At 40.8% G+C, this 13,294-nt stretch overlaps 2 protein-coding genes across 2 annotated transcripts; one reads left to right on the forward strand and one right to left on the reverse strand.

Moving 5' to 3' along the window:
- Positions 1-2,906: 2,906 nt before the first annotated feature.
- On the forward strand, positions 2,907-5,777 carry cdc42ep5 (CDC42 effector protein (Rho GTPase binding) 5). The gene is made up of 2 exons (XM_088307311.1): positions 2,907-3,080; positions 3,757-5,777. The coding sequence occupies exon 2, from the start codon at positions 3,763-3,765 to the stop codon at positions 4,609-4,611; it is 849 nt and encodes a 282-aa protein (XP_088163437.1). The 5' UTR covers positions 2,907-3,080; positions 3,757-3,762; the 3' UTR covers positions 4,612-5,777.
- An 800-nt stretch (positions 5,778-6,577) lies between these two features.
- On the reverse strand, positions 6,578-11,830 carry grwd1 (glutamate-rich WD repeat containing 1). Its single transcript, XM_088307310.1, has 7 exons — positions 11,548-11,830; positions 10,270-10,387; positions 9,317-9,482; positions 9,013-9,223; positions 8,405-8,550; positions 8,009-8,200; positions 6,578-6,903 (listed from the first exon to the last, which is right to left on the reverse strand). The coding sequence occupies exons 1-7, from the start codon at positions 11,780-11,782 to the stop codon at positions 6,595-6,597; spliced, it is 1,377 nt and encodes a 458-aa protein (XP_088163436.1). The 5' UTR covers positions 11,783-11,830; the 3' UTR covers positions 6,578-6,594.
- Between the last annotated feature and the right edge of the window lie 1,464 nt (positions 11,831-13,294).

Here is a 13,294-nt window from a genome sequence, read left to right on the forward strand (position 1 = left end):
TTATAAATTTGGCACTATTTTCTTTCCGCTGAATAATAATGGAACAATATTTATGGACAATGGACAGTAAAATTAATAAATTATAGTATTATTTGTAATATAAATATGTTTAACTCATTCACTACCAGCCAATTAAAAAAAAATGGATCTTTGACGTCTTTAGTCGTCACTGGCAGTAAATGATTAATAGTCAATATCCCTTGTAGGTGTAATGCATTATTTTTTTCACGTTGTCAGATAAATATAGATTCCGAACTCTTCCTGAGTGAACTTACATTGTGTTTTTTTTTACAGTATTGATAGTTTCGAGTTTTAGAATTCCATTTTTCCTCAACCGCATTAAGACGCGATAAATCAATTGTCCATAATTCACAATAATTATGGCCATCCCTAGTCAAAATGTTTTTACTATATATTTAAATTCTTAATTAATTGATGAGTGACATCAACAGTCTTAAAGACGCCAGTGACCACATCATCTTTCGTAATCATTTGGAATGATGAAACATTCCAGTCATGGACAGAAATGGTTGGCGACACTTTTGAGATTTTTTTTTTTCCATCGACAAAAAAAAAGGGGGGAGCTTGAGGAGGGGGGCGGTGGTGGTGGGTGGGTGGGTGGCTTAGACGGAAATGTAATCATCATGATGTTCTCATGATGACCATATCCAAAAAGGATGTGTGTGTGTGTGTGTGTGTGTCTAAGCATGTGTGAGTTTACCGAAAGGAGAGTCATTTCCTGTCCGCTAGTCCCTCTCTCTTCATCATCCATGATATTTTTATCCTTGCTATTTCATTTTGAAGTTTAGACTTGGATAATCTATTATTAAAACTTGATATTTAGCTGTATGTTTTCCCAATTCTTAAAGGAGTTCCAAGTTTTTATCAATATACAATACCCATCTGCGATGAATAATTTCTTCCCGTTGTAAAGTTGTTGCGACCTCATCGCTCAAATATGTTGACCATTTGTGATCCAAAACAATGACTCACCCACACTCATTGTTGCTTTTTTTTTTTTTTTTTTTTTACCCTTTGGAAGGAAGCAGAATGAGACAAATGCCATACATACATCACAAGTGGGAATTTTACAATCTGTGAGCATTTGAAGTTAAAAGTCATGCAAGTAATTCAATTTAATACAATAAGAAGTAGCGTTGTGAAAGAATTTTGACCCAAAGTCACATCTTTTTTTTTTTTTTTTTGGGGCCATTATTTTAATGATGTATGACTGATGATACGTTAACTATTTTCCCTGTCAACAACTTTAAGTGGCACCTTCCAAAAGTACAGTATGTTAAATAACAGTTGCTGTCGGCTAACTCCCTTGACTGCCTTGTTGAAACAACACAATAATTACAGTGAGTTCATACTCAAATGCCTGACATTTTTCAGCATCCCAAGAGAATTCAGAATAAAATAAAATGATGTGTTATAAATACTTTGACTGGCCGTGCCAGCAGTCCTGGCTGTACCTTGTCTCTCGCCCGTTGTCGATAGGGATGGGCTGCATCTCGATCAAAATTCCTGTTCCATTTCCAGATTTTTTTTAGATTTAAAATATAAATGAGACAAAGTGGAATAATTTTAAAACATTTCCCACACATAATGTGACCTATAACAAAAACATAATTTCAATTGGAGAAGTAAAACAATAAATAAATAAAATAATGAGGTTGCAAAACTGTACACACCCTTGTTTAATTGGAATCTTGGAATGTGGCCATGTTCAGAATAGACCAATCACATTCAAACTCATTTTAAATGGGAGTTCTGCCCACATCTGCTACCATTAAAACCGCATCTTCTTATTGCTAAATAAAGTTCAGCTGTTCTAGTAAGTTTTCCCCGACAATGTTTGTACTAGGACCCGAACAAAACCATTGCAAAATCACAAGCACATGGATGTGAAAACGTGTTATGGTCCAATGAAAACAAAGTGGAGCTTTTTATCCATAATTCACCAAAAAAAGAAGGCTTGTTCAAACGCAAAATACAAAACGATTTATGTATTTATTTAGTTTGATGAAGGGAATTGTGAACAGTTTGAAATGTCAGAATCAGTTAATACAAACGCTCCAGGCATCTACATGAAAAAAATGTGTATAAACTGAGTATTTCTGCCTGTTTGTTTTTAATCTAATTAATTTTTCCCTTGTGAGTGATCAACAATATAGTCTCATCTTTTCATAGTGATAGTCATAATTATACCTTGACCTCAAAAGCAGTAAATGAACTCAGTTGCATAGTATTCATAGGAAAGATTATGGCTTTCCTACTACTTTAGAGGTACATATTGCACTCATTTACTCATGATCCCCCAAATCCCACAAGAAAACTCAGAACCAGCTGTCACCGTCACAGTGCGTGTGTGTGGAGCCAAAGTGTGATGCAGCTTTTCCCCTCCGTGTCATCTCATTGTCCAAAAACACTTTCAGTCAAGATGTTGCATTGGTGCACTGATTTCTTTTTTGGAATGTGGTGACTTTCAGTTTATTTTGAGTCAAAACCACATAAACCATCGATGCTTTCAAGACCAAGCCCCTTTCTCATTCCAGAGCACAAAAGCCACAGAAGAAAAGATGTGAAAAATCCCCCCAAATACTCACTGTTAGGGCAACGTCATGAATTCATGGCTATTATTATCCAATGTGGAAAATAAATCGATAGCTCACTACTCACTAGAATCAATGCCGCTAGAATCACTTGGATAAGGATAATAATAAAAAATGGACACAATACAAGTAAAAAAATATGACACGGTTCTGCACAAATACAAACCTGCTTTATCAACGATTAAACCCGAACAGCGTGGGGTTCAAGTAAAACGTCGTTTAATCGGTAGCTGCGAAAGTTTTGGGGGGTAAAAGTTGCGTCCCAACTCCCCACGTCGCGTCACTTCCTCGGCTAGCGCCCATCCCTTTGGAAGAAGAAAAAAAACGACGGCGAGGGAAAAGAAGAACGAAGGGAAAAAGACACTCGAAAGTCGAGAGGGGAAAAAAATATCCAGATGTAAAAGAAAGTCGGATGTACGGACGAGAGAGGGTGACGCAAACAGCAGACTATAAACCATTTTATAAGTAAGTAATTTTACGGTCAAAACTTCACGTGTTGTTGTGTGTGGCGCGCGATTAGCATTTTGATTTGGCGAGTAGCGTTGCTAGCTTAAAGTTAATACAGCTGCGATATTGAAGACTTTTAAAAACTCTAATTTAAGTTGGAAAATATTGGACGGGTTAACGCCTGTAATGCCACCTTGCCCTTTTTAAGATAAGCAAAGGTAAATTATTTACTTGTGTTTGACGAAGTTAATATTCAATTACCATCTATCTATCTAACTAAAAATCTACTAAAACCTGTTGGACTTGTGTTATAAACTTCTATAGTTTCTATTAAGATATTAACCCTTAAGGATTGGATTTTTTTGCACACATCTCAAAATTCGCAATTTATTTGACTTTTAAAGTGGTCTTTGCTTTTGTGTGAGGGTGATGTAGCACCACGCAAAAGCTTGTATATTTGGTGATTTGACTGTAAAAGCACTGTAGTCTTGTTTTCATCCACATGGATTCCCTTAGGGCAGACAAAAATATGCGCTGAGTGTGTTTAAGTGCAAGCCTGAGCATGGCCTTCGTCTTAGTGGCAAAATGATCACTCTATTGCACAACACTGTTTGCTTTCTAATCAAGGTTATTTTCTTCCTGTACCGTGTATATTCGCTTTTTGTTGCCTCAAGTGATTTGTGTCATCTTTTAGGCAGTCATGCCGTTCCACAAATCAACCCGGGCGTCCCGCTTGGATCCCACCATGATCTCAGCCCCTCTGGGTGACTTCCGCCACACCATGCACATTGGCAGAGGCGGCGACGCCTTTGGGGACACCTCCTTTCTATCCACGCTGGGTCCAAGTCCACCCAGCTCCGATCTGGGGAGTCCGGGGTCTTCGTCGGTGGAGTACCCGGCATCTCTGAACCACAATGATGTGCGTCAAGAGCCTATGGGGAGCCTCCAAAATGATGAGGTTGAGTACTCAGAGTCGGCGTCGTCATTCACCCTGGATTTGGATCTGGATTTGGGCCCTTCCATGCTGGGGGACGTACTAGGGGTGATGGATGGATTGGGACTGGACTCCAACGAAGAGGACGTCTTCAGTCCCAAAAGCATTACGTCCCCAGTGGAAATAAAGGAGATGTCCGTTGTAAACAGGCACAATGAGGTTAACGGGAAAAACCTTGATGAGAACCAGATGGGCGACGGCAGAATACCAGAGGGGATCAAACCAAAAGGGCTGCGACCAAAGGTGAGATTCAGCGACAAGCGGGAAGAGATCATCCGCCAGCCCTCCGAGGAGGAAGACGGTCATGGGTTCGACTTCCCGGAGGAAGACCTGACGGCGAGTCCGACGAGGGGAGAGAGGGTTGAAACGGAGTTCGCTGCTCACAAAGATCTGCCCCCCAGCCCGGCTTCGTCTCATAGCTCCGACTACGAAGGGGTGAGCGCGCTGGACCGGAGGAGGGTCGGCAGCAGCCACTCGGAAACTGACTCAGAGGAAGAGGAAGTAGGGCGGGGCTATACCTTTGAAGACGAATTTGATGATGAGATTGGACTATAGGTCCGTTGGCTACCAAGTGTGTATTAGTCACCACGTACCGAGAGGGTGGAATTTCAGGATGAACCTAGAATGCACGAGAATTTTTACACAGCTGTGAGATGGTCTAAAAGGAGCAAAATATTAAAAAATGTGCATCGTCAAGTTAAAAGGTTAAATTCAATTCAGCTGGAAAGGTTCTAAAGCAGGGGTGCCCAAGTCCGGTCCTCGAGAGCCCCTATCCAGCCTGTTTTTACACGATTCCCTCGTCCAACACACCTGATTCAAATGATCACGATCATTATCAAGCTTCTGCAAAGTTTGCTCTTGAGCATTTGGATGGATGGAAACAAGTAAAACAAGCTGGTAGGGGCTCTCGAGGACCAGATTTGGTTCTGGAGCATTTTAGGTCCACCGGCAAAGTTTCACTTGAAAGTCAAAATGTCCCTCAACTTTTCGTGAGTAGTGTATGTCTTAATTCACATCACAGAGGGACAAACGGATGGATTCAAACTTGATTTTTGTTGTTTCCTGAAAGCTGTTCATTGTGAAGACGATGTTGCTCTGCTGGAAAAAGACAGTTTTATCTACAAGGGTAACAGATATGCCAAGGACCCTTTTTTTTTTATTACAAGCAGCATTTGTTTTTCTACAGAGAAAAAGTTGTAGCACTTTTTTTTTCTCCCCATTCACCTGGAGGCCTTTTAATCTCAACGTAATTCTTCTTTTACCAAATGTGCCATCTGTGTTTTTTACGTGCCTTAAATTGAGCAAATATTATTGTAGTATTTTGTTGTTGTCTACTTTTGCATGTTTATGTCTCCATGTCTGTCGTTCTTTCAGAATGTCGCCGGAGCAGAGTTTGTGAACGTGTAACATTCCATGTCTTGACAATGTGAGTTTCTCTGGATCAGATCTTATTAGATCTAATTACAGAGTACAGTTGTTTTTTGTTTTTTTTGTGTTCACGCATGTTTTCATACACTACCAAAGCTTTTTCCTCTTTGGGCTGCAGGGCTGGAAAATGAGACAAATGCTGAGACAATCAAATATTACTTTTTTTTTAATTTCCACATCATCATGCTGTAAAATGAAGAGACCAAAGTGTTTCTCCATTGAGCTTGCTGGCATTTAATGTCTTGTGGTTTACAGTGGAACAATAAAACAAAACTATTTGGGATTTTAAATAAGTGCATGATTTTCATTCTATTTTTTTGTGTCTCCTCCATTCAGAAGAATTGCTTTATATTAAGGCTAATATTTTTTTTCAATCAATTATTCGTTTAAAATTGTTTGCATTTAAGTGTGGATCACAGAAGCATTTTTTCCCACTGATTATTTATTAACCGATTATTAGTAGGTATTAAGCGATTAAAAAAAACAAGTCAGAACAATTAATCACACCTTTTCGACACCGCAAGTTACTAGTTTCAAAGTAAAATGTTGGCAAATGTCTTCCTTAGAATAAACACAAAAGATCACAAGTCTGCTTTTATTAAGGACGAGAGAATAATTCCCTGTTGAGAAGTTGAAATAAGATGATTTGGATTATTCAAAGTAAAACAATACCACTAAATGATTACTTGATTGAATTTGGACTTTCTATTTCATATTTTATTTTAAGAACAGAATAGTACATAGTAGAAAAACTGATACAGGGCAACTACATTTGCATGTATCCGTCCACCCCCCGCTCCCCAAAAAAATAATTTCACGATAGAGCATTTCGTAATCAGAAGGCTGGATGCTTTTGGGTGACAGAAAAGTGACCGACTAAATATCCATCATTAAAGCAAATCGCAACTGGACTGTTTTCTTCGATGTTTCACCTCTCATGTGAGCCGGCTTCATCAGTTTATTTGGAAAGATGAGCTAGGACAGTGCTCGTCTCATGGGATGGTGAAGGATGCAAGTATTTGTCCTCTGATGTTCCCCCAGGGCAATTCTGCTCATTTATCCAATTCAGAATTCGTAACACACACACACACACACACACTCACACACACACTACACGGATATCGTCCTGAACACGTTGAATCCCGACAGCGCCGTGGAGATCATGACTCCGGGAATCTGCGGGTGCCAGTGGATCTCCTTGATCTCCGACTGGCCCTGGTGCAGGAAGAGCAGCTGCGGGGGCAGGTCCTTCATCCCCTCCGCCCTGGCGCCGGCGTCGCACGACTCCACCGACAGATCCCACTGGCTGACCACGTCGTCCGCCCCGGACGCGGCGAATACGCTCGAGTCCGCCGGGTTCCACTCCACCGAGGTGATGGGGGCGCAGTGCTGCTTGAAGTTGGCCACGGGCCGCCCGCTCTGAATAGAAACACCCACCGAGGAGATTAGGTTAGATGGGCAAATGGATTCTGGAATAATAACTAACATTCCTAAATAATAAGTATAAAAAAAGAATGAATACATATTTAATTCTCATCATAGAATAATTCACATCTGTCTAAAAAGACAGCACAACCTGATCTGATTGGCAATCATATTGACGTTAAATGTGTTTGGTTTACATTGTTACAAACTTCTACATCCAGATCAGATCGGGATTATGTCCCATTTTAAAAGAATATTCAATTTTTTTCTTACTCACATTTACATTGACTAGGATTTTATATTAATTGGCCGCTGAATCGGATCTGTATTAAGTCTGGTTTGACGCACCAACTTCCATTTTGCAACGAAATTCAGTTCATACATTTAATGTGAAATGGAATTTTCTTTATTACATTCTGGCAAATGCGCAATTTGAATCAGAAGACACATAAACATTGTTTGACACTACCGTCTGATTTTACACACAGCTAATTTTGTTTCAGCGTCAAATGGGATTTTTCATGTCAAATGAGGAAATCTGGATCAGATCTGGATTAAATTTCGCTTTTAAACCACAGCTCCAAACACTGCATAAGAATGAATTTGCTCAAATATTTGATCAAGTAATTTGGAGGTGAGATATTTTTATTATATTATAGATTAGATCAAGTTAGATTTTTTTTATTAGGATTTTCGTTATGGATATAATCTAACAGTTTATTTTTCTAACTCATCCCCACAATAACGGTTAACCAAATATTTTTTTATGTGGTAAACTGTAGATTCTCACCATAACCGTGAATGAAAATCGCTGGAAGAGTCCACATTTTTCCATAATAAATTCATGTTGATGTAAAAATACCTTAATGTAGCCGTGACAGGCGAAAAAAAAAAAAAATCCTTGTGATAACACACTTATCTTATCAATGTGTGTTCAAGAAAAAAAGCCCAGTCACCAGATGACATCATACTTTTAAGCCCTCAACATGGTTGCCGTGGTAACGCTTCACTGTTTTGTCGTGACTCACGGTTACTAATAGAGCTGTCCGTCACGATGGCCAAAACAGACGATGACGAAGCCTCGCAGCCAAAGTGTTACCTTGAACTGCCGCAGGTCCCACACTTTGAGAAGCCCGTCGTCCCCCCCTGAGATGAGGAACGGTTCCGTTCGGTTCCAGCTGATGACGTTGATGTCTGACTCGTGGGCTTGGTTGGCTGACAGCATAGAGTTTGGCGGGGCTCTGATATCCCAAACACGGATGGACTGATCTACTGAGCATGACGCAAAAACCTGGAACGGACGACAAGAATGAATTCAGGTCTGTTTGTCATTTTACTAGTGTGCCAAATCTTCTTACAAGTGAGGAGCAAACAAATACTAGCTGGATAGCGGATAAATGTTGAAAAAGAATTTCCTGTTAGTTGGCTATTCTGTTTACAGAAAAAAAATTGAAGTTGCCCATCTCTCAGAATATATAAAAAAAAAAAAAAGTACCGTAGCTTCAGTCGGCGACCACTGCAGGTCCTCGACGGACTTGCTGTGAGAGCTGAAAGGCCGCTGGTCGACCCGCCAAGAGGCTCCGCCCTCCCGTGGCTCCCACACGTGGATGTTCTTCTTGCAGTCGCCACTGACCAGACGACCTGTGAGTACAAGCGCAGCATGCTCACACTGACTCGCATACTGAACATCACAGAACTGAGTTGAAATGCAAGTTGCAGCCCCCCGAAAAATGTGAAAGTTTTTTTTTTTATAAGAGAAAAATAGCACTATGGTGCAAAAAACACGAGCGCAGCGGTCACTAACGGTAGCTAGCCTCCAAGAACCACATGAATAGCCAACGGCCTCTCCGGTGAAGTGGCTATTTGAAAATGTTAATATTTGCAAATATTGATAGAATTTAAGTATTGCATAACTTATATTTAACTGCTTCCTACTATGTATAACAACACACATTTCGATGGTGAGAAAGTTTCAACAGTTTTACGGAAATTAGATGAATTTAAAAATGACAACATTTTTCTGAATGGGGGCATTCGGAATTCAAGATGCCAGTGTCAGCAGCGGACTGAAAACTTTCCGTCACAAATAGAAACTCCACCTACCAGGAACAACGGGCGACCAGTCAATGGCAAAGCCCTCGGTCATGTGACCTGAGAAGCTGAAGAGCGCCGGCACTTCCTTCTGCTGCTGCATGAACGTCGCCATGGCTGCAGAACTGTGGACGGCCACCAGCTGAGGCTGGAGATCAAATATTTCCACCTGTCCCTTCTCGGACCATACGGCCGCCAGTGCCTGGTCTTCACGCCGGGTCACCTGAAAATTAATAACAATAATAAAAAAAAATAATTAATAATTACAATTTCCTGGCCCAGGAAATATTAAAGTTTGCATAAAAAGTCAACACACTCGAACTCTGTTAATGCCTCCGAAATGAGGCATCATGGCCAGTTCCAGCTGTGGCTTTTTACTTTGATCCTCTTCCTCCTCGTCACTATCTTCATCGCTGCTTTCCTCCTCTTCCTCTTTTTCTTTCTCTGTTCCGTGAAGATTGTGCATGCGTATGACCAGCAGTCTGCAAGGAAAGTCAAAGACATGGCCTAACATTTTTTTTTTCACCGCCTTTTCTTTCTGCTGTTGCAGATGCTCTTTGAGCAGGAAAGCGCAAAAGACAGATGACAAGAACAAGAAACGAGAGCCCAGGGGCTCCCTCGCTGACATGATTTACTCGGACAGCTCGTGGAATGAAGCCATCATTAAAATTAGTTATTGTTTCCATCTGTGCTTCTGCTGCCTTGCCAACTCTTGCCGGCTGTGAAAAGTAAAACTTGCGCGAATAAAGCAAACGACTTCATGAGTTAGCCTAGATGTTATTGCTTCGGGATGAAATATGGAGAGCAGAATGAATTGACATTTATCGAGTGCAAGGGCGGGGGGGGGGGCAACTTCGGTCCTCGAGGACCCCTAAACTATGTTAGATGTTTCCCCTCCACCAACACACCTGATTCGAATGATCAGGATCGATATCAGACTTCGCAGGTTAGAGGAGGGAAACATCTAAAACATGTATGATTGCCAGCCTCGCGCCAGAAATGGCCACCCCTGCCACCTAAAAAAACGACCTGTACTTAAATACTTATTTCATTGAAATGTACCGCACTCAAAAGTTAAATAGAAAAAAAAGCATGTGAATAATATTTTAACAACAAACAGTTCTAGTATTTTTTTTTAACTTGAGTTAAACACAACTGAACTGAATCTAGGTAGCGATTCTTTCTCGTACCACCAGGGGGAGCTTGAGTTCAACTACCTATCGTTTTTTTTCAGGCATGTTTGAGTTGTGTTCATGAGTCAACACCAACCTGTTGGCCATGGCTGTGTCAGCCTGTGTGCCGGCACACAGCAACATTGACAGAGGGAACTCTTTCCTGCCATCTCCTTCGTTGTCCATCAAGACGTCGAAGCTCAAACACGGCGCGCCTGCACGTGTTGGATGAAAAATTTGAGAATGACATTTCTGTAGAAATTGCGTGTAAATGCTGAACAGCTGACATTGACAAAGAGTACTAGATTCCAGCAGCTGACCATACGTAATCATGTGGAACGGAAAGTACAAAATGTAACGGGAGAATTTAAGAACACATTGCAAAAGAGCAAATCAAATGAGAAAAAGGGAGGGCAAATATCAGGAATGAGCTTCAGTTGGAACAGTGTAATTCAGTACAAAAGAGATAAATATGCTTGCGATTTTTTTGTGCAAATTTGTATTTCAGAAAAATTGCAAATGTGAGAAATATGTTTAAGTCATAAATGAGCTGAAGAGTTTAAAGTTGGTTTGAATTTCATCACGCAAAATGCGAACATTGGAAATTTGGGGGTTGCAAAACATACCATACAGTGCGGTTTTCATTACTACTGAAAAACACGAGAACGATAGAAAGATCTGTTAAATTTGGAAACCATCTCGATTTAGCGGTATTTTTGTTTTAATGGGAAATTTTAGAGTGTTCAATTAACCTAACATGCATAGTTTTGGAATGTGGGAGGAAACAGAGTACCCGGAGAAAACCCACACAGGCACGGGGGAGAAACATGCAAACTCCACACAGGAAGGCCGGAGCCGGAATCTAACCCTACCACCTCTGCACTGTGAGGCCATCATGCTAACCCGTCGTCCATCGTGCCACCTGAGCGGAATATTTTGACCAGAATTCGTTGAACAATCACAACAGGGTTTTGTTCCATAAACCGGACTTCCTGATTCAATTACAATAAGCATAAAAACAGCCCTCTTTATCATGCTGTTTACATTTTAACAAAAGACACCACTCACAGGTGTCATCAGCAGCAGGTTGCAACAAAGAGACTGGAAGAGTCACTGAAAGGCATCGTGGACACCCTTGGAAGAATACGTGGTTCATCTTGGTTGTTGAGAAAAATAAAGTGCATTTAAGATAAGATAAGATGAGATAAGATGTCCTTTATTAGTCCCACAATGGGGAAATTTGAGGTGTTACAGCAGCAAAGATATAGGTATAGATTTAGGGTTCATCGTGTGTGAATGCTTAAGAACATTGACACGTTATTTTGCACACACAAAAGTAATACATTCTCCTGACGTTTTCTTGTCTCCCACTCGCCTGTTTGACACTCGTGGTACATGCGGTAGGCAGACTGGTCCATCTGCAGCACCTCTCCCGGCTTAAGCGGCTCGAGTCCGGGCACGTAAACTTTCTTGTCGCCGTCTCCGTCCTCCCCTTCTCCCTCCTCCATGTCAACTCCCTCGTCGTCGTCGTCGCTGGCGGCTTCGTTCTGTTCTTGCTCCTCCATGCCGTCTGCTTCTTCGGCAAACGTGTCTTCGTTGGAGGCGGACATGTTGGCAGACAACAAGATGACGAATACGGAGAAGAAGAAAAAGAAAAAGAAGAAGAAGGCGCACTTCCGGTCACGCGTGTTAAACCCCTCCCGTCCCCGTTCGCTGTTGCTCCCCTCATTTCTGGTTTCCTCCCACTTTCTCGTCTCCCACTCCTGGTTTACTGGAACTCAGCTGGTCCCAAGCACATTAATGACTGTCGGCCCGGAAATGTAAAATGTTGAATAACACTTACTTTGACGGAACATTTATTGTAAGGCGCATTGTTAATGCTCACGTGTAGCACAGATAACTTGTGTTTTTTTTTGGGGGGGGGGGCATTATTTTAAATACAGTTATCAGTACTTAAAATAATTAAATGGAAAAAAGTATTTCTTTGCCGAGCAATTTTGCTGATCGATTGCATCATTTGAGGAGCAACTTTCTCATTTTGTGGAGCGATTTTTTTTTTTTTGCAGGTGAATTCCAGGGACTTGAAGCAAAGGTTTTACTAAACAAAATAAATATAATACAAAAATATGACGAATGAACTATTGCTTTTCTTTTTTTAGACAATCCCCTGTTTTAATATACAACGTGTTATTCTAAATGTAGTAATTCTGGATGGGATGTTTTGTATTTCAAAAAACCCCAACCCAAGTGATTTTTTTTTTAAAGATCTACTGAATCAAAACTCAATTCAGGGTGTACCTCGCCAACTGCCCATAGGTAGCTGGCATAGTCTCCAGAAGCGGCTCCGATGATGGATGGATGCAAATTACTGAGATTATAAAATTTCATATAATACAATTAATATTTAAAGCATTTTTGGGACGTCTTGGTGATCGATTCTGAGTTTTGCTATTCAAATTTCAAACTTTACCTGACGAACTGCGATTCTTGTTCATGATGGACATCAATTGCACAGCGATTTTTGCTGTTCACAGCCTATTCTTTTATGAATGACATATAGTCGTAACATTTCAACTAAAAAGTCTCATAAAAAATAAAATCTTCACAATATCTCAGAGGCCCCTCCAAAAAAAATACAAAAATGGCCCCCGGGCCAGACTTTGTTCAACCCAAAGACTCCATCCCTCAAAAGTTTAGCTTCCCAGCTCCAAGTTGATTGCATTTACTCTGATGTTGTAATATGTCTGACTCCTCCTTGGCCAAAAAAACAAAACAAATCAATGAAAATTTAGCTACCACAGTGTCCACGGCAACATGCCTCTGCATTGTAAGGCTTGCGAAACAACAAGGAGGGGTCTTGTCAGGACAAGGGCGCACATTACACGTGTGGGTGTGTGCAAGCAGGGGCAAGTACCAGCGTTTTGAAATGCAGCTGCAAGATCTTTTCACGTGAAGATTCAGACACTCACACAAAAAGTCTCATCCACAGCACATTCCTCTCTTGGTTGTGATTATTTTTTGGCAGTTTTATTTATTTCTCTTTCCCAGAGTTACAAAAAAAAAAAAAAAAACGAGCTGTGAAACTATTTCTGTCTTGGAAGGACTTTTTTTTTTCAGCATGG

This window comes from Idiotropiscis lumnitzeri, chromosome 10 (genome assembly GCF_059441095.1).
Source record: "Idiotropiscis lumnitzeri isolate Australia: NSW breed Sydney's pygmy pipehorse chromosome 10, RoL_Ilum_1.0, whole genome shotgun sequence".
Lineage (NCBI taxonomy): Eukaryota > Metazoa > Chordata > Actinopteri > Syngnathiformes > Syngnathidae > Idiotropiscis > Idiotropiscis lumnitzeri.